The sequence below is a fragment of the Indicator indicator genome, chromosome 11 (genome assembly GCF_027791375.1).
Source record: "Indicator indicator isolate 239-I01 chromosome 11, UM_Iind_1.1, whole genome shotgun sequence".
Lineage (NCBI taxonomy): Eukaryota > Metazoa > Chordata > Aves > Piciformes > Indicatoridae > Indicator > Indicator indicator.
The window spans coordinates 17,629,317-17,655,059 of NC_072020.1; the positions used below are offsets into that span (position 1 = coordinate 17,629,317).

At 45.5% G+C, this 25,743-nt stretch overlaps 1 protein-coding gene across 1 annotated transcript; it reads right to left on the reverse strand.

Moving 5' to 3' along the window:
• Nucleotides 1-977: 977 nt before the first annotated feature.
• PEX1 (peroxisomal biogenesis factor 1) lies at nt 978-25,502 on the reverse strand. Its single transcript, XM_054384753.1, has 24 exons — nt 25,374-25,502; nt 24,193-24,336; nt 22,836-22,919; nt 22,509-22,623; nt 21,664-22,427; nt 21,216-21,335; nt 20,320-20,443; nt 19,093-19,202; nt 18,073-18,173; nt 15,692-15,824; nt 14,987-15,083; nt 13,002-13,172; nt 11,599-11,753; nt 11,148-11,337; nt 10,581-10,747; nt 8,991-9,125; nt 7,712-7,776; nt 6,888-7,030; nt 6,707-6,810; nt 5,481-5,657; nt 4,566-4,796; nt 3,218-3,418; nt 2,469-2,599; nt 978-1,169 (listed from the first exon to the last, which is right to left on the reverse strand). Exons 1-24 carry the CDS (start codon nt 25,500-25,502, stop codon nt 1,085-1,087), a joined length of 3,876 nt encoding a protein of 1,291 aa, XP_054240728.1. The 3' UTR covers nt 978-1,084.
• Nucleotides 25,503-25,743: the final 241 nt, after the last annotated feature.

Consider the following 25,743-nt stretch of genomic DNA (forward strand, 5'->3'; position numbering starts at 1 on the left):
AAACCATTATCATGGAATCCTGAAATGGTCTGGGTTGGAAGGGACCCTCAAGATCATCTACTTCCAACACCCCTGCCATGGGCAGAGACACCATCCACTAGACCAGCTTGCTCAAGGCCTCATCGAGCCTGGCCTTGAACATCCCCAAGTTGAAACCTTCACAGATTTTCTGGGCAACCTGTTCTAGTTCACTTCCCTGGTCCTGCTGGTCACTCTCTTCCTGAGCCAGGCCAGGCCACCTGGGCCTGCATGGAATGAAGAAGGAGCTCAGCATGAATGAGCAAAATCAGAACCCTTAGACTTGGGGTGGGGCAAGGCTTGTAGTGTCCTCACCTGCAGCAGACTGCAAGGAGAAATTCCCCACCACCCATTCGTTGGGACCAGGAGCTACAGCGAGAGAGCGGTGACCTGTACAGTCACACAGGTGCTGTGTCCTTCCAACCATTGACACAAGGTGAGGCATTTCACTGAGTGATATTAACTGTACCATGTCTTGCGGGGATATAATCCAACAGTGAGGAGCAGGAGGAGGAAGAGTCTAAATTTTCCTGTAAGACAGTTGTAACATCAGGCTGTACCATCAGAGACCTTCCCAACACCAGAGATGTTTTTGAACAGTCTCCAAGAGTAGGCAGGGATAAGAAGATAGAGTTGCTGTGAAATGCAGAAACAAGATAAAAGAAAGTGGCCTGGGCTGTCTGAGTTATGGGCTGTGTTTGCTGTGTTTACTCTGGAAGCATGAGTCTGGTTGCTTACCATAAACATCTCCCATACCAGCCATCTCTAAGCCTCCAGAGACAGGACATCATTGTTAGCTTTTGGCAAACAACCTGCTGCAAGGCAAACTTCCCCATTCCGTGTGACAAAGAAAGTACCCAGAGCATAGCCAATGTTCTCTCAAATTTAATAGCAACCTGGAGGGAGATCATTGTCTTCCAAATACAATGCAAGAGCATTTTACAGTGTGGAGGGTCAAAAGAAACTCAGCTGCTGCAGGAATCAGTCTGCACTGATATCAATAATTGATTTAATCACGTTGGTCATTTCCAGTTTCAGATCAGCAATTGGAAGCAAACAGAGGTTATTATGCTAGAGTGATTTTTTGTCCTGGTCTGAATGTTGAGCCAGTTTGGCCTTTCCTCTTCCGGGGATTCTGAAAATTCTCATACCTGGGAAGAGAGAAAGACATGAGGAAAATGTAAGGAGATGATTTGGTCTGTAGGTGCCTCTGCAGCTGCACAGGACTCCAACACAGCTACAGCTGGTTAAGTAGCTTTTTATCAGAGAACCACAGAATGGGTTGGGTTGGAAGGGACCTTCAGGATCATCTACTTCCAACCACCTGCCAGTTCCAACAGCTTCCACCAGCCCAGCTTGCTCAAGGTCTCAGCCAACCTGCCTTTGACCACTGCCAGGCTTGAAGCCTCCACAGCTCCTCTGGGCAACCTGTCCCAGTGCCTCACCACCCTCATGGGCAAGAATTACTTCCTAATGGCTCATCTCAATCCAGCTTTCCCAGTCTGAAGCCATCACCCCTCATCCTGTCACTCCAGGACTTTGTAAGTCCCTCTTCAGCTCTCCTGGAGGCCCCTTTCAACCTCTGAAAGGCTGCTCTGGAGCCTTCTGTTCTCCAGGCTGAACAAGCCCAGAGTGAAGAGGGCATGGCTCAGCCCTGGGCATCTGGAGCAGTTTTCCTCCACAGCCCAACTCAGAGGGCTTTTTCCGGCTTCCTCTAACTTTCTTTACATTTTTGAGGTGGGCAGGGAGGGCCAAGGAAGAGAAGTGGACATGGTAGTACAGACTCCTGAGAAGCATCTCTCTCTCCTTTCCTGTCCCTTCTCTTTCCCCTGTTCTAAGATCTGCTTATCTGTGTTTCAGCTGACGAAGACAGCCCCTCAACAATTTCCATCTCACATCCTGATACCATTCCAGCTTTTTCACTCCAGCCATTTCCAAGGCTCAGGAGCCACATTCTGCTTTTCACTGTGTTTATACTGCTGCAAGCTATTGTCTTTTCCCAGCCACTGCAGCTACAAAGTCCACCACAGAGTCAAACTCCAGTATTTCTGAAACTATGAGTGGCTCCTACGCAGTGGGATCAGGAAGGACCTGGCTCTGAGGCTTAGAGATCCAATCATAGAATCATTAAGGTTTGAGAAGACCTCTAAGATACTCAAAAGTCCAAACATCAACCCAACTGGTAGAGCTGTTCACATAATACAGGGGTTTGGTGGTCTGTCATCAGAATTTCAAGGTCCTACATTAATTAAACCTACAAAAATAATTCCCTACTAAAAGTATTCCATTTCCCTCTATAATTTAACATTTCTGAAGAATATTTGCTGTGAGAAGCTGTTCAGCTCTGCTGCCACCTCCCACACAAAAGAACCATGCTTCTGCTGACTAAGACCACATCTCCACACCAGATCTCCACTGAATTCACAACAACTCCAGCATTTAATACTTACAGGTCAGTAAAGTTCTTCCAGTCCTCCTGGCTGATGGATGGTCTTGTACTATCCAGTGCAGTCATCAGATGGGACTGGGTAATGATAAAAGTGTTCTTGGCAAGCACTGACTGATTCAGGGTGCTGTCCTCCTTGAAAACAGAGCCATGGACAAAGAAAATCACCACAGGAACACAGTTCCAGGAGGATCAGCAACTCCAGAACCTCCTCATGACATGGACAGAGAAATGTGTTACAAAGACAGTGATAGCTTCTCCTCCCTTCCATAGTAATAGTGGAGCCAGTACCTGAAGGGGCTACAAGAGAGGTGGGGGATGGAATTTGGACAAGGGCTTGCAGTGACAGGATGAGGGGCAATGGCTTGAGCTGGAAGAGGGGAGATTGAGACTGGTGATGAGGAAGAAATTCTTGACAGTGAGGGTGGGGAGACACTGGAACAGGTTGCCCAGGGAGATTGTGGATGCCCCCTCCCTGGAGGTGTTCAAGGCCAGGTTGGATGAGGCCTTGAGCAAACTGGGCTGGTAGGAGGTGTCCCTGCCCATGGTGGGGAGGTTGGAACTGATCTTGAAGGTCCCTTCCAACCCAAACCACTCTATCAACACTTTAATTACAGGATTTAAATGTGGTTTTGTTTCCTTAACTTTGGTCTCATTTCTCTTTGCTGGTTTTGTTGCTTAATATTACATCAGAAATTATTATTGTGGGTGTTAGGAAGTGTTAGGAATAACTAGTTAAACAAACTGCCATACCCCACTCTTGCTTCTGCAGCTGGATTTCGTGGCACTGATTTCTGTCCTCAGGTGCTCTGCTTGCTGCTCCTGGTGATTCTCCAGGGAATCCTCTTGAGAAGCTGTTCTGAGCACTGCAGGTTGGGATGAGGCCACATCATTCTGAGTCACGCTTGTGAAGTCATGACTGATGGAGTTTGGTCCAGACAAACACAAAGAGCTCTGAATGAACCACAAAAACAAACACATCACCTCCTTATGAAGACAGAGGAGCAGCTCCATCAGGAACAGTTAACCTACAGTCAGCAGAAGCTTGTCCCAATGAAAAAGACTTTCTCTTAAAAAGCTATCACATCCATCAGGTTTGGGACAGAAAGATTTAGGTGCCTGCAAACTGCCCAGCAAAGAAAGACCTAGGGGTGGAGGCCAAGAAGGCCACCAGCATCCTGGCCTGGATCAGCAATAGTGTGGCCAGCCAGGACCAGGGAAGTTATTGTCCCCCTGGACTCAGCACTGGGGAGGCCACATCTGGAGTCCTGTGTCGAGTTTTGGTACCCTCACAGAAAACACACTGAGGTGCTGGAGCAGGTCCAGAGAAAGGCAAGGAAGCTGGGGAAGGGTCTGGAGAACAGGGCTGGTAAGGAGCAGCTGAGGGAACTGGGGGTGTTTAGTCTGGAGGAGGATGAGGGGAGACCACTCATCCTGCTCACTGAAAGGAGGCTGGAGCCAAGTGATAGCACAAGAGAAAAAGGCCTTTCAGTCGCACCAGGGGAGGTTTAGGTTGGATGTTAGAAGAAACTTCTTGACTGAAAAGGGTTCTCGAAGCCTGGCACAGGCTGCCCAGGAGCCTGTTGAATCCCCATCCCTGGAGGTGTTTTTTCAAGAGACAGATGTGGTGCTGAGGGACATGGTTTAGCCCCAGCCTTGGCAGAGTTAGAGAATGGTTGGACTGTATGATCTTAAAGGTCTTCCCAACAAATTCTTGAAAGCTGGATGGTCACTATTTAGTAAAAATGCAACACACATTACGCAAATCAAAACCTGTTTAGTAATCAACTTTTGAAGGCTTTTAAAAAGCCACTAGTGCAGACTGTAAGATGTTGTGTGAATGCAGTTTGCATCATCAGTTATTAGGCAATATTTTGGGATTTTGATTTTCAAGTCCCACCAAGTTGCACCAAGTGGATTTTGTCCGGTAACATCCATCCATCCATCCACCTCCCCCTCACACCATGGATCACAAAGGTATAGGATGAGGGCCATTTAAAGAAGCAAGCAGACAGAAAGCCACACCATTTGCCCAGCCCAGCGTTAATGCTTCCTGATGGATATAATGAGACAATTCAGCCTCTTAAGCAGTGATTTTTACCAACTCTGAAGGAGTTCCATTTCCCAGCTCCGATTCATAAGAGCTTCCAAAGTAAATCCGATACATGTTGGACCTTGAGTCTTCAGGGAGCAAGTCAGACATGTCTAAAGAAATGAGAGATTGCTCTAATCCTGCTTCTCCATCCAGTGCTGAGTCCTCTGAGCCACTGCTGTGGTTTAGAAAAACCATAGAAGAGAGGCTGAAGTCACTGTCAGAACTGGAACCAAAGTCCTGTGACAAAGAGCAGAGGTTGGAAGCATTAACCCATAACTAGCTGCAGTCTGACATACATTCAGAAATCAAAGTGTTGATTTATCACCTAGCAATCTGTCTCTGGGAGCACATCTCCAAGTGTTTTGATACAAGCCAGTGGCAAGAACTTGGTCTCATGATAAGGAGATGATAATCTTAAGGGTTTATTTGTTTGCTTTGAAGTCTCTCAGTGAGTGTTGGGAAAATTCATAGAATGGCTTAGGTTGGAAGGGACCTTAGAGATCATCCAACCCAATGCATTCTGTGAATCATCTACTCCAACTTCCCTGCAGAAGAATCAACTCTTTTTTTGTGTTCTGCTTTCAGTAAAAAGCTTGAGTGATGAGGAGGTCCCATATCACTGTGCACTTAGTGCTCCTGCAAGAGTCAAAAGAGAATCAGAGAACAGCTTAGGCTGGAAAGGACCTCAGAGATCATCTACTCCAACCTCCACACCATGGGGAGGGACACCTCTCAACTAGACTTAGTTGCTCAAAGCCTCATTCACTCTGGCCTTGAACAAAAAAAAAAAAAAAAAAGAAGAGGGACAAAATTTTAAAAAGGGTAAAGAAAAAGAAAAAAAAAAAGGGATGAGCCCCTTTCAAATGTATCAATATCAAAATCAAAAGAGCAGAAACTTCTTTGCCATCAGATTTTGTTTACCTGTGTTAAACCTGAGCCTAGATTTGTATGAATTGCCTCTAGCTGGGCATTGTACAACAGAGCTTTTAGGTCAGCCCCTGTGAACTGCTCTGTTTTTGCTGCCAGCTCCTGAAGGTCGACATCATTAGCCAAGGACAGGGAATGGCTGAGAGCTTTCAAGATTTCATAGCGTGAGTTCTGTGAAAAGAAGAGAAAGTCAGTCATACCAGTGAAACAAGCTGGCATCTTTTTCCTGATCGCTGCACACTGCCTGGGGCTGTCACAAGCAGCTTCCTAGCTGAGGGAGGATCTTGTCCAGAGAAGATCCTGCCCTAAAAATTGTTCCCATAGGACAAGCAGTAATCAACCTCTAAAATGCAGGCAAAAAATTTGCTATGTTCATAGACTGAAAGATTAGTTTGGGTTGGAAGGGACCTGAAAGATCATCCAGTTCCAACTTTCTGCTATGGGCAGGGACACCTCCCACCAGCACAGCTTGCTCAAGGCCTCATCCAACCTGGCCTTGAACGCCTCCATGGAGGAGGCATCCACAACTTCCCTAGGTAGCCTGTTCCAGTGTCTCACCACCTTCATACTAAAGAACTTCTTCCTAAGATCCAGCCTAAATCAATCAACACTTAATTAATACCTATTAAATGGTATTAACACTAATTATAATAAATACGAGTATTAACGCCAATTACACACGACTATCAATAGCAATTAGAGTAGCAGAGTTTCTCTTCATTATTTAAAGAAACGTCTTTCCCTGTTCGCTGTGTTTGCTGCAGCCTCTTTTAGACACTTCAAGAAACTGTTCAGGAAACATAACAAGGCCAGATTTGGGCTGGAGATTAGGAGAAAATTCTTGACAGTGAGGGGAAACACTGGAACAGGTTGGTGCCCAGGGAGGTCCTGGATGCCCCTTCCCTGGAGGTATTCAAGGCCAGGTTGGATGAGGCCTTGGGCAACTGAGTCTAGTGGAGAGGTGTCCCTGCCCTGGGACAGGGAGGTTGGAGCAGATGATCTCTGACTTCCCTTCCAACCTGAGCCACTCTGGGATTCTATGGTCTCTCCTTCCGTAAAGAGAGGTCTGACAGAAGTGAAAGGCCTTCATTTGCCTGAATGCTCATAGTCTAAACCAGAAGTTCAAAAAAACCCAAAAGCCATCCAAAAAGGAGAATAAAGCCCCTTAGTCTGATGGAATTTTCTCCTCCTCTCTCAGGCAGAACATTTTGTTACCTCACCTGGTCAGGAGGTGGACAATACAGGCACTTATCCAGTCGGCCCGGCCTTAACAGAGCAGGGTCAATCAAATCTGGGCGACTGGTAGCAGCCAGCACATAAACCCCTTGGGAAAGAGCAGGAAAGGATGATTAAAACCTGCTCAGGCTTTGCAGAAGAAGGATCAGCCAGACGACGGGTTACCTTGTAAGCCTTCCACCCCATCCAGCTGAGTCAGCAGCTGGTTAACCACTCTGTCAGTAACTCCTGTGTTGTCATGACCCCGGCGAGGAGCGATGGAGTCAAACTCATCAAAGAAAACAATGCAAGGCTTAGCTGCCTGAGCTCTGGCAAGGGGAAAACAAAAAAAGAAAACAAATACAAAGGCCACAGTTACATTCGGGTTAGCTTTGGGTTGCAGGATGTGGAGGAGAAGCTGGGCATGAGCCAACAGTGTGCACTTGCAACCCAGAAGGCCAATGGCAGCCTGGGCTGCATCCAAAGCAGCATGGCCAGAGATGGAGAGAGGGGATTCTGCCCCTCTGCTCTGTTGGAGTGCTGTGTCCAGCCCTGGAGCCCCCAGCACAACAGGGGCATGGCCCTTCTGGAGTGGGTCCAGAGCAGAGCCAAAAGATAATCAGAGGGCCGCAGCACCTCTGCTATGGGGACAGGCTGAGGGAGTTTCACTAATGTTCATTGAGGGTGTCTGGTCAACTTCACCTTCTGTCCTGACCAAGCCAGAAAAGGGACAGGAAAACGTGGAATTTATGAACTCAGGGGGGCTGGACTAAAGGATCTCCACAGGTCCCTTCCAAGCCTCTACCATTCTATGCTCTGAGCCAAAAGGTTCAGCTCTTAGCCAGTGACAGTCAAGTTGAACTTGCCAAGATCTGAACATCTGGTTCAGCACAACTAGCCCAGATGTTTCTGTGGTCTGATGCCATGTCTCTCTAGGACAAACAAAGGATTTCTTGGAGCTTCAAGCAATAAAATTCAGAGCTGCCATCACAAATTTTTCCAGAGCCAACCTGCTAAAGATGTCCCTCACTGCTTGCTCGCTCGCTCCAATGTATTTGCTGAGCAGCTCTGGGCCCTGGAAAACAAAGGGAAAATAAAAATCAGGACATTTAGGGTTAGTTTCTTCATGTGGAATTCAACAGCAGCAGAAATTTATAGGGAGGGAATTTAGTTGTAACCAAGAGGGGCATCTCTGAACAGCAGAGGCAAAGGGTCTAGAGAAGCCAAAAGTATCTTTTAAGCATTTCAACTTACTTTAAATTACAAGAATTTTAAATAATAGTTTTATATAACAAGAATTTTATATAATACACTTAAATAATACATTTGAAATAATAATACATTTGAGTAGTAATAAATGTAAATAACAAGGATTTTTACATGATAAATGTAAATAAGTGCAAATTTAGGTAAAAATTTTAAATAATACTTTTAAATAATATTTTTTATTAATACATTTAAATAACAATAAATTTAAATTGCAAGAATTTTAAATAATACATTTACAATAATAATAACTGAATGTTAAAATAATACTTTTTATTAATCATATTTAAATAATAACCTTAAATAATAGACTTAACTAATAATGTTGAATAATTTAATTGTTTAAAATTATTATTACTTTTATTATTTAAATCTAAGTAATTAAAATAATTTTAGATAATTTAGATAAATAATATTTCACAATTGTTTAAGAATTTTAATACTTAAAAATTGTAATTGTTATTAATAATTTTAGATAACAATCTTAAATAAGCATTTTAATACCAATAAATCCAAATAGTGATAAATTTATATACTAATAGTAACTTTAAACATTAATAAGTTTAAATAATAGTACTTTAAAATCATAATAACTTTAAATAACATTTTAAATACTACTACTACTAATAATAATAATAGTGAATAATAATAGTGTCAAATGCTACTTGGCATGTTTCTTCTCCAACAGAACATCTCTGACAGCATCCTGTGATGGTTTGAAAGGCAGCAGCTGCCCCACATTTTCAAATCACCTTGCTCAGCTTCATTGGCCAGTGGAACCAAAATCCACTTACATCTCTTTATGAAAAACAGGAAATTAAGAACATCTAATTAAAATTGTAGAGTTCTGCCTAATCACTCATTTTGAAACCCATTTCTCAGTAATCAAACTGTTCCACAAGTCAGCTGCTGGGATACCCAGAGACATAGCAGATGTTCAGTGTTTCTGCTTTGGGGATTTTGCCCTCACAGGTATTCTCTTATGCTAACAAAATAATCAATTAACCATCAAAACCTCTTTACCTTGATGCTGAAGAAGTTCATTCCACTCTCCTGAGCAACAGCTCCTGCTAAGAGAGTTTTTCCTGTTCCAGGGGCTCCATAGAGCAGGACTCCTGACCTCTGTCGTATGGGCAGCTTTGCAAAGAGCTCCGGGTACTGGAAAAGGTCCAAGGAGACATCCTCTTAACTCTGCCATCCTGAGGTGGATGCTGACAGCAGGGGGCTGGAGCACCTCTGCTATGGGACAGGCTGGGAGAGTTGGGGCTGTTCAGCCTACAGAAGAGAAGGCTCCAGGAAGACCTTAGAGCTGCATTTCAGTCTCTGAAGGGGGCCTACAGGAAGGCTGGGGAGGGGCTGTTCAGAAGGGCCTGTGGGGATCGGACAAGGGGCAAGGGTTTGAAACTGGAGCAGGGCAGATTTAGGTTGGACATCAGCAGGAAGTTCTGCACAATGAGAGTGGTGAGACACTGGAACAGGTTGCCCAGAGATGTGGTTGAGGTCCCATCCCTGGAAACATTCAAGATCAGACTTGATGGGGCCCTGGGCAGCCTGCTCTAGTTGGAGGTATCCCTGCTGACTGCAGGGGGCTTAGACAAGATGACCTTTGAGGATCCCTTCCAATCTACTGCATTCTGTGAGTCTGTGATCACTCACTAGTGTTGATTTTTGTCTAAGCAGGATGTGTCGAATTGCTGTTGCCCACATAACAGGAGGCCCTTTGGACTACTGTTGGTTTCCTTGGGGCTGAGATGGGTTCCTAGGCTTCACAGGTACTTAAAATACAAGCAGGTGGCATTTGGAATGGGTGGCTCATATCTGTGCTGGGAGTTTTAAACAAGGCAGAAAGGGCCAACTAAAATAAAGGGATATTGATGGATTGGCAATCACCCAGAAGAGAACCATCCTCCAGCAAAAGCACTGCAGAACACAGCTGGAAATGTTACCTTTACTGAGCCAAACTACAACCTATAGCTGTTGCCTTCGGTATTTGGAAGATGGAGGGTCTAGTGGAAGGTGTCCCTGCCCATGGCAGGGGGGTTACAACTAGATGATCTTGAAGGCCCCTTCCAACACAGGCCAGTTTATGATTCTATTAAGGGGAAGAAGAGTGAGTCTTCAGCAGCTGAAAACATCTGAAGACTGAGAAGCTACACAAGTAGCTTACAATCGTACCTACCATAAAAACATAGAATGGTTTGGGTTGGAAAAGTCCTTTAAGATCATTGAGTCCAATCATTCTCTAATTCCACCAAGGCTGGGGCTAAGCCATGGCCCTCACCACATCTCTGCCTCTTGGAAACCCCTCCAGGGATGGGCATTCAGCCACCTCTCTGGGCAGCCTATGCCAGGGATTGAGAACCCTTTCAGTCAAGAAGCTTCTTCTCACGTCCAACCTAAACCTCTGCTAGTGCAGTTTGAGAGCAATGTCCTCTCATCCTATCATTTGTTCCAAGGAAAAAGAGGCCAACCATCACCTAGCTCCAGCCTCCTTTCAGACAGTTGTAGAGCCATGTCCCACTCAGCCTCTTTCCTGTCAAGCACCAACTCACACCTCAGCCACCATCTTTCCCCTGCTAGCATCATGCCCAGAATTCCAGGAATGAATGATACCTTTGCAGGTAACATGATGGTATCCATCAGGATTTGCCTCACATCTTTCAAGCCACCAATCCTGTCCCAGCCAACGTCTTTAGGCTTATGAAGGTTGACATTTCTTAGAGCTAATGGAGTAAAATCTTGCAGAGCTTTCTGAAAATCCACAGTTGACAGATTCAATTCTGGTTAAAAATAAAATGGAATGGAATGGAATAAAAAAGAAAAGAAAAAAGAAAACATTCTGAAGAAACAAAACCAAAAAACAACAACAACAAAAAAAAGAATGCAGCCCCCCAGTAAAACTCCTCCCAATATCTAACAATAAAATACATCTGAAACATAAAAACTGGCTTTTGGATTCTGCTTTACTCCTAGAATCATCATAAAATAGCCTAGGCTGGAAGAAACCTCAGAGATCATCTAATCCAAGCTCCCTGAATGGGCAGGGATGCCTCTCAACTAGGCCAGGTCTACTCAAGGCCCCATCCAACCTAGCCCCATCCAACCTAGCCCCATCCACCTCCCCAGATTGTGGCTGGCAGGAGTCAGGGTATGACAGAAGGCATTTTGTTGTCACCATACCAGCACTGTGAGATGCACCCTGGTTGGAAATACAGGCATGAACAGCACGATCCACCAGCATGGTCAAATCCCTGGCCACAAAACCTTCTGTTTCCTTTGCAACATATTGCAGGTCAAGCTCTGGGGGCTTCTTTACCTCAGAACTCAGCTTATGTTGGATTATGGAATGCAGCATTTCACATCTTTGCTTCTGAAAGGCAGAAGGATGCAGGAAGTGTGGAGCGAGTTGTATAGATTTCAGGAATTCATAAAATAAACACAGGCTAAAATTTCTCTAAATATTTACATGCCACCAAAATCTCCCAATAACAAAAGCTGAGCAGGCAGGAACATAAGCAAATGGATTGCACAGGATCACAGAGCTCAGGTTTTCAGGTTCCTTCTGATATTGCAGTGCTCTATTTGAGGCTGAAGGCAAAGCAAACATTTGAACCATTTCACCTGCATTTACCTGATCTGGAGGTGGGATGCACTTGAAGCACTGAAACAGGTGAGTTCCTTGAGCTGCCACCAGGGAAGGATGCAGGGAATGTTCTGACTCACTTGTGGCCATCAGTGCCATCAAACTCCCCATGGCAATGGCTTCTTTGATCAGATCTTTCAAAACTAGACACAGAAAAACACTGCTCCATGAAGAGCAAAATGACAAAGAACCTGCATTTCAGCAGACACATTTCTGAGTTTAGATTTTATTTTTCCCACATTTAAAGGTTTTATTCCCGTATTTAGAGAGGTTTTTTTATTCCCACATTTAGAGGTTTTTTATTCCCATGTTTAAAAGTTTCATTCCCACATTTAGAGTGTATTTTATTCCCATATTTAAAGGTTTTATTCCCATATTTAGAGATTCCCCCCGCCTATATTTAGAGGTTTTATTCCCACATTTAGAGAGCTTTTTATTCCCGTATTTATTTAGAGTTTTTACTCCCATATTTAGACTGTTTTTATTCCGACATTTAGAACATTTTTATTCCCATATTTAGAGGATTTTTATTCCCATATTTAGAACGTTTTTATTCCCACATTTAGAGTGGTTTTGTTCTCATATTTAAAGGGTTTATTCCCATAGAGTTTTTTTTATTTCCATATTTAAAGGGCCTTTTCCCATGTTTAGAGGGTTGCCCCCCCATATTTAGAGGAATTTTTATTCCTATATGAGAGATACTCATCTTGATAATATAAATTTTATTTTATTTTGCAACTTAACCACTGCCTAGATTTTAGGGAATAAAAAGGAGCTCCCCAGAGGACATCAAGACTACAACTGTTGTAGTTTACTGGAAAAGAAAGAAATGATTGAAAAAGAAATAAATGACTGCAAATTAAATTATGGGAAATTAAATGAATGATTGCAAATTAAATTATTGTGAATTAAATGACTGGAAAATAAATCATTGGAAAATAAATGATTGGAAAAGAAAAGATTGTAAATGAAATAAATAATTGTAAATTAAATGAATGGTTGTAAATTAAATAAATGATTGTAAATTAAATGATTGTAAGATGAACAAATGACTGTAAAATAAATGATTGTAAAATGTACAAATTAATGCAAAATAAACCAATTCCTGTAAACCAAACCAAAAGTTTTACAAAGCAGACCAAGTAGGTTGCTAAAGGAGTTACTCAGCTAAAAGCAGTTGGTGCTAAACATCATCAAGTATCAGATGTAAATATCTCTGTCACCATCATGATGGCAAACAGGCTCATTTTAATGTCACCTATAATATTGACCTGAGCATTTATGATCAATTAACATTAAGCTGTAATTTTAAAGCAATTGCAGTGCTCCTGAGTGCATGAATCATGTAAAGAGAAACTAAGAAGATTCTACCACAGGCAGCACAGCATTACCATAAGCAAGTCTGTTGCTCTGGGTGGCCTCAGGGCTGCTCTCGTGCTCTGCTGTGGAAGGTGCTCCAACAATGTGATCAAGATCATCCAGCAGAAGAAGGGATGGCTGCCTCCATGCTGCCTCTAAGAAAGCCTCTTCCACGTTTTTCCTTATGGTTACCAGTCTTTTTCCTACAGCAGAAATACAACTGTAAGGACAGCACAGATCAGGAGAAACAAGAGCAGACTGACCACAGCTGGCTCTCCTAACACCACAGTTGTGCAGCTTAAGGATGAGGCCTTGACCAGCCTGGTCTAGTGAAGATGTCCCTGCCCATGACAGGGGCTTGGAACCGGATGATCTTAAAAGTTCCTTCCAACCCAAACCAGTCTATGAATCTATGAACTCTACTCCTATAAACCCAGCTCCAAAATTAAACTAGAGTCCACAGTCAGGAAAGACGAGAGTCTACGTCCTCCACTGAGAAAACACTAGGAGGATCTCCCTGTCCTAAAAGGAGATTCATCCTCTGGCCAGCTGAGCAAGAGAGGGGATCCTGCCCCTTTCCTCTGCTCTGCTGAGACCCCACCTCCAATACTGCTCCACTTCTGGTGTCCCTAGCAGAAGAAGGACACAGAGCTGTTGGAGTGAGTCCAGAGGAGGCCACAAAGATGATCCACGGGCTGGAGCACCTCTGCTGTGAGAACAGCCTGAGGGAGCTGGGGGTGTTCAGCCTGGAGAGGAGAAGACTTCAGGGGCACCTCAGAGCTGCCTTCCAGTAGCTGAAGGGATCCTACAGGAAGGCTGCAGAGGGACTTTTCCTGAGGGTGTCTAGAGACAGGACAAGGGGGAATGGTTTGAAGCTGAGGGAGAGCAGGGCTAGACTGGATCTGAGGAAGAAGTTCTTCAGTAGGAGGGTGGTGAGACTCTGGAACAGGAGACTCTGGGACACCTTGGGGGTGTTCAAGGCCAGGCTGGATGAGGCCTTGAGCAGCTGAGTCTAGTTGAGAGGTGTCCCTGCCCATGGTGGGGAGGTTGGAGGAGACGACCTCTGAGGTCCCTTCCAACCTAAGCCATTCTATGATCTTTCACTAAGCGCTACAGAAGCCTCCAGATCTCATTCCTAGACAGTTAAAACCAGAGCAGTATCAGCTAAATCAGCTATCAAAGAGTCCTGCAACAGGAAGAACTTTTCAGAATGACAGACTTCGTGCTTTATCAGTCTACCACGTCTTCTCTGGAGCAAGGAGGTTGCTGGAGACCTCAGTAAGAAAGAGCAGAGCCATGCAACATAAAAAAACAGTTGAGAATTCTTTGCCTCTGTATCACCAAGACAGGCAGGAAAAAAAAATTAAAATGACAAAAAGGCCTTTTTTTGTCCTCTTCCATGTCAGGCACAAAATCTTTATTTTGAACACACAAAAACTAAGGCTTCATCTCCTCAATAATCCTCAGTGGTGGATGACTACTGCCAACACAGATGAGGTTAGGATGGATGTCAGCACAGAGGTGTTTGGGTTGGAAAAAAAGCTGTCAGATCATGGAGTCCAACGATCAACCCAACACCACCATGGCCATTAAACCATGTCCTGAAGTCATAGATGAGGTTTCAGGTACCTGTTCAGTCCTTCTTTAGCATCTGTGGCATCCTTTCTCTGACAGTACAGGCACCCTATAACCCTTAGGAGTCATTAACAGCTACACAAGCACACATACCTGACATTCCCTTCTATTCTGTAACAATCCAAAACCAGCTTGGAAAGGATGGTTTGAGTTTGGTGGTGGCAGGTGGACCCGAAACTGCTTGAAGTGTGAAATAAGCTGCTGGCAGTTGTATTTTCATCAGGTTGTTGAAGCCACTGTTTACAGGGCATCAAACATCCTTGCAAAAGCAGTGGAAATGCTACCAAGATGGTTCAGACTAAATCAGAAGAACTTCCTAATGCTGCTCCTTCATCACACAGCAAACATTGGAGATGAAAAAGAAAAGCAACCATGCTCATACCTCTGAAAGCTTTGCAATCAATCACCTCCACGTGAGCATCCAGCCTGTGGGATGCTTCTTTGCAGATGGCCTTTGCCAATGTTGACTTTCCACTGCCCTACAAAAACAAACAGAAGCTGATGTCAAGTGACAGGACTGCTTCCTGCTGTTCCTGGGCAGCTTTTGTCCCAGTTCACACCAGTTCAGAAGCTGGGAAAGCCATCAGCACACTGGGTTTATTTCAGCTGGCAATTTCAGTGCAAATGGTACTAAATGGAATTGCTTTGGTTGGAAAAGGCCTTTAAGATCAAGACCAACCATTCTCTAACTCTTCCAAGCCTGATCTCTCAACACCACATCTACACAGCTTCTCAATCCCCCCAGGGCTGGTGACCCCACCATTGCCCTGGGCAGCCTACTCCAATGCTTAACAACTCTTCCAGTAAAGACATTTTTTCTTCTCATATCTAACCTAAACCTCCCCTGCTGCAGCTTCAGGCCATTTCCTCTCATCCTGCCAGCCCATGGATCCAGCCTGGCCACCTCCCAGTGGATCACCACAAGAGGTGAGAGGAAAATAAGAGTCTCGATTCCATGGCCATTTTATGTTAGAACACAGGAGCCAATTCTACACTCTTACTTTCATCCTATTATTTCAGAGATTCTACAAATATGAAGAATCCTCTGAGGGAAGGAAGTGCAAGCAGCGAGTAGTGCAGGCCATACCTTTCCTCCTGTGAGCAGCAGCCCTCCACTGCGCAGCCCTGCAGCAACAGCAGCCAGCTTCTGAGACAGCGGCCGGCCCAGGAGGCTGTGGCTGATGTGTTCAAAGGAAGAGGCTCCTAACCTGTCCACTCCTCTGCAGAGCAAACACAACACCAAGAGGCTTAGGGCAGCATCCATGCACCTGCTGTAAATGGCAGTACCCTGCACTGTGGGAAGTTTGGGTGCTGACACTTTGTGACCTACTGCAAGAAAAAGCAGTAGGTCACAAGACCTACAAAGACACTTCAGCCTGAGGAGACAGCAGCTCTGTTCTGCAGTAGTGACACAGGGGACACAGACAGACAGTGCAGGGCACCCCCAGCATAGAAGGGCTGGCATCATTGCACACCATCCCAGCATGGTGCAGGCCTCAGAAGATAAGAGCTGATCATCTTTAGGGGGTCATCTGCTTGAGTGCCTCAGTAACAACCTGCTATGAAATGGAAGCAACTGGTCAAACATGGAGCATGCTTGGGGCAGAACATTTCACAGAATCAGAGTAATTTCTCAACCTTTTCAGAATTAAAGCAACACACACCACACACTTCATTTGAGGGCATCTTTATCCTTCACCAGTCCTAAACATTTATGACTTTCACCACCTCTCAGGTCCATCAACAGGCAGGCTGTCAGTTTTCTCAGTGTCAGCTTCAAATGCAAAGTGTCTGGCATGAACAGATCCTGCTTTCTAACATCCCTACCCTACCACATCTCCCCTACCACACTACTCCCACATCAGTTCCCATTCCTTCCTCAGTAAGTTCCTCAGCAGCTTTTCACACCACCAGCAGCATACTGCCACAATGCTCCAAGTCTCTCATATCCCCAACCGCCTCAGCTTGCCTTCCAGTTTGCTGCATGTCACCATTGCCTTCCTTCACACAGCTCTGCCTACACCTTATTAAGTAGGAGGCTCCAGGGAGACCTTAGAGCAGCCTTCCAGGATTTGAAGGAGGCCTCCAGGAGAGCTGGAGAGGGACTTTTGACAAAGGCAGGACAAGGAGTGATGGCTTCAGACTGGAAGAAGCTGGACTGAAACGAGCCACAAGGAAGCAATTCTTGCCCATGAGGGTGGTGAGGCACTGGGACAGGTTGCCCAGGGGAGTTGTGGAGGCTCCAAGCCTAGCAGTGGTGAAAGCCATGCTGAATGAGGCTTTGAGCAAGTTGTTCTATGTGGTAGTTTTAGATTATGCCTTTAAAATTCTTCACAGATCTTGAGCAGAAAGTAGTAAAACTGTAAATAAATCATTATTGGGTATAAAAAGGAAAATGATTATTCTAAACAATTCCACTGGAGAGATATCTACCATAAGATCTGGTTCCCAAAACAATCTGTGGAGCTGTTCTCCACTCTCTTCTCGCTTCTTTGCTCTGGGAGAGACTACCAGGCTTTACTGACCTTGGCTGCATCGCTTTTATTTTGGCTAAGTCTGATATTTCTGCTTCTCTCTCTCTCCTGTCCCTTTTGTGCAGGGTAGGCAGGGAGGGAGAAGCTGTTGCAGCTCCCCTGGTCAAAGACCTTGTGCTGTTTGTTAATTGTAAATATCTGTAAATATCCATAAATCCTGTACATTTGTACATATTCATTGCATTCCATTGTAGACTGTAGTCTGGCTTGTAAATACAGCTTTCATTTGCTTCCAAACTGAGCTGGTCTGGCAAATTTAATGTGTGTGTGGGGGAATTTTCAACCCACCACACTCTAGTAGGAGGTTTCCCTGCCCATGACAGGGAAGTTGGAACTAGATGATCTTTAAGGTCCTTTACAATGTAAACCATTCTATCATTCTACAATTCTGATAAAACTTGCAGTAACTAAGTGTCTTCCAGACTCATACCACTAAACAATTAAACAAGGAAAGAGGTTTAAGTTGAGTCCTCTTCCCACAGCACACAGAGTGCAACATATCCTAAGCTCTCATTCATTTGGAAACCCAACTGAATACCAGAATCACAGAATCACACAATGCTAGAGGTTGGAAGGGATCTTGAAAGATCATCCAGTCCAACCCACCTGCCAGAGCAGGATCACCTAGAGTAGATCACACAAGAAACCACCCCAGTGTCCCTCACTGCTGTGCAGAGGGCTGTTTCATACTACTGTGAAGCACACCAAGACCTTCAGTGACATGAAGATTCCTACTCACTGCAGTAAGAGTATTCACAGGACAAAATGAACCATCTGCATATCCCTGGATAAGGTCTGAACCTGACACAAGCCAAAAGATGAAAAGAGTTTAGTTTTAGACCTGGCTTAGTTAAAAAAAACAACAGTGTTGGTGGAAATTACTCTTTTTTTTAATCCCAATTCCTATCCCCCCCCCCCCATAATTTTGACTCACCCTAAATCATTTAGATTGGGGTAAGGAAGGGTCCTGTCTGTATCACACACAGGTGGCTGGTTGTCACCATCAGCTTTTCCAGCTAGAGGGTGTAAAAGAACCTACAACAAAGCAAAGAGTTAGCATTTTACATTAAATATAGCCCCAGCAGAAGTGCCTCCCTGTTCCTGGAACTGCCTAAACAAACTGCTGCATGTCCTGCACTTGAAGGAGATGCACTGGCAAGACAAAAAGGCACAGAAACAATGTAAGCAACCTGCTCAGAAGGAGGTGTCCCTGCCCATGGCAGAGGGTTGTAATTAGATGACCTTGAAGGTCCCTTCCAGCCCAAACCATTCTCTGAGTCTATAAAAATCCAACCCAGTGCTTCCAGTGATGTAACAACCTGCTCTTTCCCCACCTGTAACTACTTGTTCCTTCTCCTGTTGTGCTGGCACGAGCACTGGTGAGGCAGGAGCGTGAATCAGATCAGGACTTTGACCTGGGTGAGCAGGAAGCTGATGAAACCTTGGCTTTTTCCATCCATGTGAATTTGTCAGCCCAGTTCGCTGGGGACCAGCATGGAAAGCTGGGTAGGCAAATGGGGCTACCAGAGAGGCTCACAGGTAAGAAGAGGCTGGCAAGAAGAGGCTGACAGTGCTGTTTAATGTACTTATTACCTGTCACTAACACAATTTGTAGAAGCCTTCTTCAACTCTTATAGTACCAATAGAAACCACACTCTTGGTTTAGTCTCTTTGGAACAGGAATCCTAGATTTTGCAGACAAATTGTATCCTGAGCAGTCAAAATTCTCTGCTGAAATTTCACTCTATCAGTTTAAAAATGACAGAATGTTATCTGAACCATAAACCTGGAGTCACGGGCACTGGTTCAACAGGAATTATTAATGGCATCCTAATATTAAATGGAAGTATTTATTCTTCTGAGAAAGGCAAGGCTGAAGAAACAGAAGCACAAAAACGAGATCTACAAGGAGGCACTGAAGTAAATACTACAACTTAAGTTACTTGGTACCTACTTGTATGTTAGTCTTTTGCAGCAAACTGGGACCCAGTATAAAAATATCCTCAGGTTTCTTTTCTTCAGTGTGTGCAGGATGTACCACACTAAGGACAAACTCCTCCACTCCTGTAAAAACCCAAGGAATGTTTCAAAGAAATTCAGCTTTTATTCCTCACAAGAAGAAAGAGATCAGGGAATGCAATCCCAAAGTAAGGGATAAAAAAGTTCATCATTATCAAGGCATAAATTCCTGCTTAGTTTCAGTGCAGAGAGAGAGCTGCTAGGTTAAATGGTGTGGATGCCAGCCAGAGGGACCTGGACAGGCTGGAGAGGTGGCTGAGGAGAATTTCATGAGGTTCCATAAGGAGCTGCTAGGTTAAATGGTGTGGATGTCATTCAGAGGGACCTGGACAGGCTGGAGAGGTGGCTGAGGAGAATCTCATGAGGTTCAATAAGGCAAAGTGCAAGGCCCTACACCTAGGTTGGGCAATCCTAGATATCAAATCAGGCTGGGGGTGATGAGATTGAGAGCAGCCCTGCAGAAAAGGAATTGAGGAAGCTGGTGGAGCAGAAGCTGAACATGAGCCAGTAATGTGCACTTGCAGCCCAGAAGGCCAATGGCAGTCTGGGCTGCATCCAAAGCAGCATGGCCAGAGATGGAGGGAGGGGATCCTGCCCTCACCTGCACTGCTGTGTCCAGCTCTGGTGTCCCCATCATAAGGACACAGAGCTGTTGCAGTGTGTCCAGAGGAGGCCACAAAGATGATCCAAGGGCTGGAGCACCTCTGCTGTGAGGACAGGCTGAGGGAGCTGGGGTTCAGCCTGCAGAAGAGAAGGCTCCAGGCAGACCTAACAGCAGCCTGACAGTACCTAAAGGGGGCTACAAGAAGGCTGCAGAGGGACTGTTTGCAAAGGCCTGCAGGGACAGGACGAGGGGAATGGTTTGAAATGAGAGCAGAGCAGATTTAGATTGGATGTGAGGAACATGAGGGTGCTGGAACAGGTTGCCCAGGGAGGTGGCTGGGCTCCCATCTCTGGAGATATTCAAGGTCAGGCTTGACAGGGTTCTGGGCAATTTGATCTAGTGTAGGATGTCCCTGCTGACTGCAGGGGGGATGGACTGGATGACCTCAGGAAGTCCCTTCCAACCCAAACCAATCTATGATTCTACGAAATGGCACATGGCCCAAGGAAATACCATCATGGCCAGTTCAGCTACAGCACAGCCCAGTATAATCCTCACCTTCTTTAACAGCCAGCTGGATACAGTCAGTGCTTGGCATGAGCCATGGGAGATCATCAGCAGTGGAAGCCTGCAGCCAGGAACTGAAAGCAGATTTCACATCATCTTCACTTACATCTTTAGGCTAAATAGGAACACAGAAGGAGGGAAATTAGACAAAACAAGGTCTTAACAACTGTTCTTCCTATGCATGGGGCATTTTGTTTCTCTTGTGGTAGCAGAAAAATGGAAGGCAATGCAAGAGTTCTAAACACTCTTTAACTGCACCACTTTGCCAGCAACCACCATTTCTAGCAAGTGCTCTATGGAAAGCACCTTAAATGTATCACAGGTTTCCAGTACCTGAAGGGGGCCTATAAGAAAGCTGGGGAGGGACTTTTTACAAGGGCTTGTAGTGATAGGATGAGAGGGAATGGATTAAAGCTTGAGGAGGGGAGATTTGGACTGAATATTGGGAAGAAATTCTTTCCAGTGAGAGCGGGGAGACACTGGAACAGGATGCCCAGGAAGGTTGTGGGTATGCCCCTCCTGGAGGTGTTCGAGGCCAGGTTGGACGAGGCCTTGATGAACCTGCACACAGCAGAGGGGTTGAAACTGGATGATCTTTAAGATCCCTTCCAAGTTAATCCATTCTATGAATCTATGAATCTCCTTAAGTTAAATGACTTACACAATAAAACAGCATCATCCAAAGAAGAAATTCCTTTGGAATGGTGTCATACATGACATACAAGTCCAAACTATCATCTAACAAATGTAAACAAAGAAACATTGAAACAGCCCCAGCCTTGACTAGAGCAACTAGAAGATCTTCCAACCCAAACCAGTCTATGAATCTATGAACATTACTAGTTCTCCAGTCCAGGAACAAGTAATGACCAAGAATATCAACTCACTAAGTTCTGTTTGGGCTGCAGTCTAAGGGAGAGAGGAATCTGAGGAACAGATTCAACTGATGTAATCTGGACTGTTGAATGCATTCCGATGCGCAGCTTTTTTCTCAGACCATCTGGAATCTGAAATATTGGAAAGAGAAGCAAAGAAAAAGGAAATATCAGAAAGCAAAGTAGTGAGAGCATTGCTAACAATCTCTCCAGCTGATCATCACTCTGTGTAGTGGTTGTAATCTGCGAGGGAATTAAGAAGGAAGCCGTAAAATGGATGGTGGCATCCAAATCTGGCTCTCTCACGCACACTTGATGTGCCCCTGGGCAGCCTGACCTGCTGAGTGCAGGAGGGTTGGACAAGATGACCTTTGAGGGTCCCTTCCAACCCAGTGCAATCTGGGAGTCTTTGAAATATTACGCAACCAAAAGCCCAAAAGAGTAGTGTGCTCCAACTGACCCAAACTCTTCCAACGTGTCGGGCTTCCCCGCCGTGGCTACCCTCTATGACACTCTTCAGGTCTTCAAATCCATTCCAAATGATTTGAACAGGAGATGCCTCACTGGGGGCTCGACTGCTGTTAGAGCTGGAAGATGTTTTGTCTTCTGTGCCAGTCAAGGGCTTTTGCTTTTCAAGCAGCTGACCTTGCTTGGCTTCTTGGTGACGCTGTCTTGGGGAAAGCAGCTCCTTAATTTTCCCATAGGAAATGACAGGATTTGGATCCAAATCAATGAATTCCAAGTTCCATGGAAAAACATGAATGGAATTGGATCTCAGGAAAGCATGAGTGGCAGATGGGTTCTGCATGCTGGGAGGCTGGGACTGACACACTCTAAAGATGGAATCCATGTGAATTAAGTTCAACCTGTCTTTGAAGCTGTTCACTGCTTCTTTGTCATACAGAGCCCTTTGTTTCTGCCCAGCTGGATGAGAGAAAACACTCCCTAGGAAATTCCAGATATTTGGGAGAACATTTGAACCCAAGGCCATGTCTCCATCAGCCTTACTCTGTTCAAGGCCTCCTGGCTTTAAGTAAGGTTGGCTGGCAAAAGGGTCCTTCACTGTTTCTTCCTGCTCCATGTTCTTTCTCACAAAGCCTCTGAGCAAGGTCTCCGTGGAAGGTGTGCTGGTGACCTTCTCCTCAAGCTGTCGTGCTTTGGGAAGGATCAGGAGCTCCGTGCAGGGCTCTAATCTCCCATAGGAGGCTGCTGGCATAAGTGTACCTGGGGATGAACAAAGGAGGTGAATGGATGCACCCAAACCATCTTACCCAAGGTGCCAGCAGAGCCCTTCCCCCTGCTCACCAATCTGGATGTAAACGTGAGTGTGCTCCTCAACCCAGACAGGGAAGATGGCTTTTGGAAACACCACTCTGATCTGGTCAAGAAGATGTTTCTCAAGAGAGGAAGCATGCAGTTCCTGGGAAAACGTGACAGCACTTAAATCAAACACTGCACACAGCTGGCTAAAGGTAAATCCCCTGCTTCTCTTTCTAATGCACCCCATGAAACATTAAATACCATTAAACCCCAGCACATTTAAGTGTTTCCTCAGAGGTTGCACAAAACTGCTTGTGTCAAAACCTCTGTCATCCACAACGAGCACATGAAGAGGGGAGAAGGTTTAATTACCAGAATTTCCCAGTCATCTGTGGAGAGTGGTTCCACTTCTACTTGCTGACAGGAGGAGACATGGGAACAGGGTTCAAGAAATACCTGGCAGAAGGAAAATAATTTCAAAATATTTAGCTTCTTTCTTTGGAACATGGAAAAATCCACCTTTAACTTCAGAGGGGTTGGACAAGATGAGTTTTGAGGGTCCCTTCCACCCAATGCAATCTGTAAACCTGCAAACCCCACTGGTAAAGGAGGTTTACCCAGAGCAAGCTGCACAGGAACCTTGGGCACCCAGAAAGAGTCTCCAGAGAAGAAGACTCCACAACCTCTCTGGGCAGCCTGTCATTATGTTTTCACTATGAACATCCATCTTCTTAATGCCACCACATAATTCTTGTTCAACATGAGGGGAATAGATTGCACTGGGCATGCCTGGGGACTTCAATAAGCTGTGAAAGGAAGGGAATGTGAAAAGCATCAAGAGCTCTATCAGCTGGTAACAATCACCCCTCCAGACTGATCATGTAATCACCCTTGCATCTCTTAATTTTTGTTTTTAAACGTCCTGGCCTCCAGAAAGCACAAATTTAGATCAGGAAGAGACAGGTGAAGAAATGAGGAAAAAGTACAACACAAAAGCAAAATCAGGTCCTTTATCAATGGAGTGTGGCCAGCAGATCAAGGGAGGTTCTTCTCCTCCTCTACTCTGCCCTGGTGAGGCCACATCTGGAGTACTGTGTCCAGTTCTGGGCTGCCTGGTTCAAGAAGGACAGAAGAGGGTACAGCAAAGGGCTACAAAGATGCTGAGGGGAGCAAAACATCTCTGTGATGGGGAAAGATTGAGAGAACTGGGGCTGTTTAGTATGGAAGAGAGCAGCCTGAGAGGGAATCGCATCAGTGCCGATCAAAGCTTAAAGGGTGGCTGTCAGGAGGATGGGACCAGGCTCTTTTCAGTGATGCCCAGTCACAGAACAAGGGGTAAGGGGCAGAAATTGGAATATCAGAAATTCCATCTAAGTGAGGAGGAACTTCTTTAATTCAAGGGTGACAGTGCATTGGAGCAGGCTACCCAGAGAGGTGGTGGAGTCTCCATCTCTGGTGAGATGCAAAACTTGCCTGGACGTGTTCCTGGGTGACCTTGTATAGGTGACCCTGTGTGGCAGAGGGGTTGGACTTGATGATCTGCAGAAGTCCCTTCCAACCCCCACTGTTCTGTGAATCTGTGATTTCATGACAGCCTTTTCTGAGCAGATATAAACAAACCAGCTGTCTAAACACATGAACAGAAAGCTTGTAGCTCACTTGTAAATCACAACCTTTTCAGGTCATGTGCTATTTAAATAAGAAAAAAAAAAAAGACTGCATTTCAAACCTGTTCTCCATCTGCAATGCCAAGTTTCTCTGCTAACTGTCTGTTAATCTCTGCAATACTTTCACCCTGGTGACCTCGATGCCTCATTTCTATCCAGCTCAAAAATGCAGGCTGATGACCACAGGACACTTTCACAGCTTGGCCCTAGGAGTTTCAAAGAAATAAAATAAAGGAATGTCAATGAAGCTAAATAAAGATGAGGATTAGTTAATCTAAACTGTGTTTGATTAGAGAGATCAAAGGAATTCAAACTACATCCTGGATTTTATGTGCTCTCTTCGAAGTTTGCAACCATTAGCAGCACTTACAGTGTGCTGGTAAAGGATGTTTCTATCAGCAGCAGGGAAAAAAATAGCATTTTTTTCCTTTTTTTTCTTTTTTGCTTTTTGTGAAATAGCCTTTTTGGTGTTGGGAAATGAGCAGGGTACACACACTGGGTGAGGTCAGCCAGGCTGAGAGAAGATTTGCCAGAACTGTGGCTGCCATCTCTGCTCCTGCCTCTTGCTCTTCACACACCCATTCCTGCCATTTTTTATTCTGTATGGTCTGTTGGCAGATTTGTAATTCTTGTGTTCATCACACCAGGGCTGCATGCAGGCTTTGATCTGGTTTTCACATTTCAGGTGCACTTCCTGCAGCTGATCCCTGTGCGTTGCATAGCAGAAGTCCCTCCCTATACAAGGATACAGAGTAAATTATTTATGTACACCAACAATGAGGATTCTGCTTGGATTTACCACTTCAACTCCTCCCTGAAAGATTAATTTCCACACTACTTGGTCAATGCTACCCAGATACTGTGAAAATTGGTATAAAATACATAACACTGAGAATTTGCCCGACGGCATACAGAGGTAAATTCCAGCCTTTCCTGGTTTTAACAAGGAGAAGGAATGGCAGGACAGGGCCATTCCCTACCAGGTCACCCGGGCCCCGCCGCAGGGACTCCCCACAGGAGCCGAGACTCCGGTTTTCTCCACCCAAACGCAGGTGGAGACTCGGGTGCTCTGTCACTCTTGTGACAGCGCAGCTGGTGATGAAGAGGGCTGAAGCGAGAGAGGAAGGCAGGCTCTTTATGTCACCATGGCAACGAGATGCTGGCGGAAGAAGATGCCTTCCCATAATCCTCTCTGACTGAGCCGTCTCCCCGCCCAGGCCCCGAGCGGAGCCGCCCCCGGTACCTGCTGCAGGCGGAGCTGAGAGACCAGCTCGGGAGGCAAGTGCAAGAAGCAGTCCCGGGTCCCGCTCAGGACGACAGTCACCACGGCGGCTCCAGCTCCACATCCGCCGGGGTTGCCACTGCCCCACATTGCCGGCGGCCAGGCCAAGCCAGGTCCTGCCCGGCAGGCCCTGAGCTCGGCACCCCTGCGCGCGCTCCCCTCTAGCAGGGAGCCGCCTACTCGCCGCAGGCAAGAGGGCCAAGGCCTTCCCAAGATCCCCCCCGCCGGCCCAAGGCAATGGTATGACCCCTTGCCAGCCAATGGGGGAGCCACATGTACCCATTCCCTGCCTCTGATTGGCCTCGCTATCGAGAGCTCCAGCTCGTTCTGT

Excerpts from the sequence above, each read along its gene's own strand:
- PEX1 (XM_054384753.1), bottom strand. The coding sequence starts at position 25,502 with ATGTGGGGCAGTGGCAACCCCGGCGGATGTGGAGCTGGAGCCGCCGTG. Across the intron at positions 24,337-25,373 it reads CTCAGCTCCGCCTGCAGCAG|GGCCAAGCTGTGAAAGTGTC; the intron begins GTACCGGGGGCG and ends TGAAACTCCTAG. Across the intron at positions 13,173-14,986 it reads TGATTGCAAAGCTTTCAGAG|GAAAAAGACTGGTAACCATA; the intron begins GTATGAGCATGG and ends TTTCTGCTGTAG.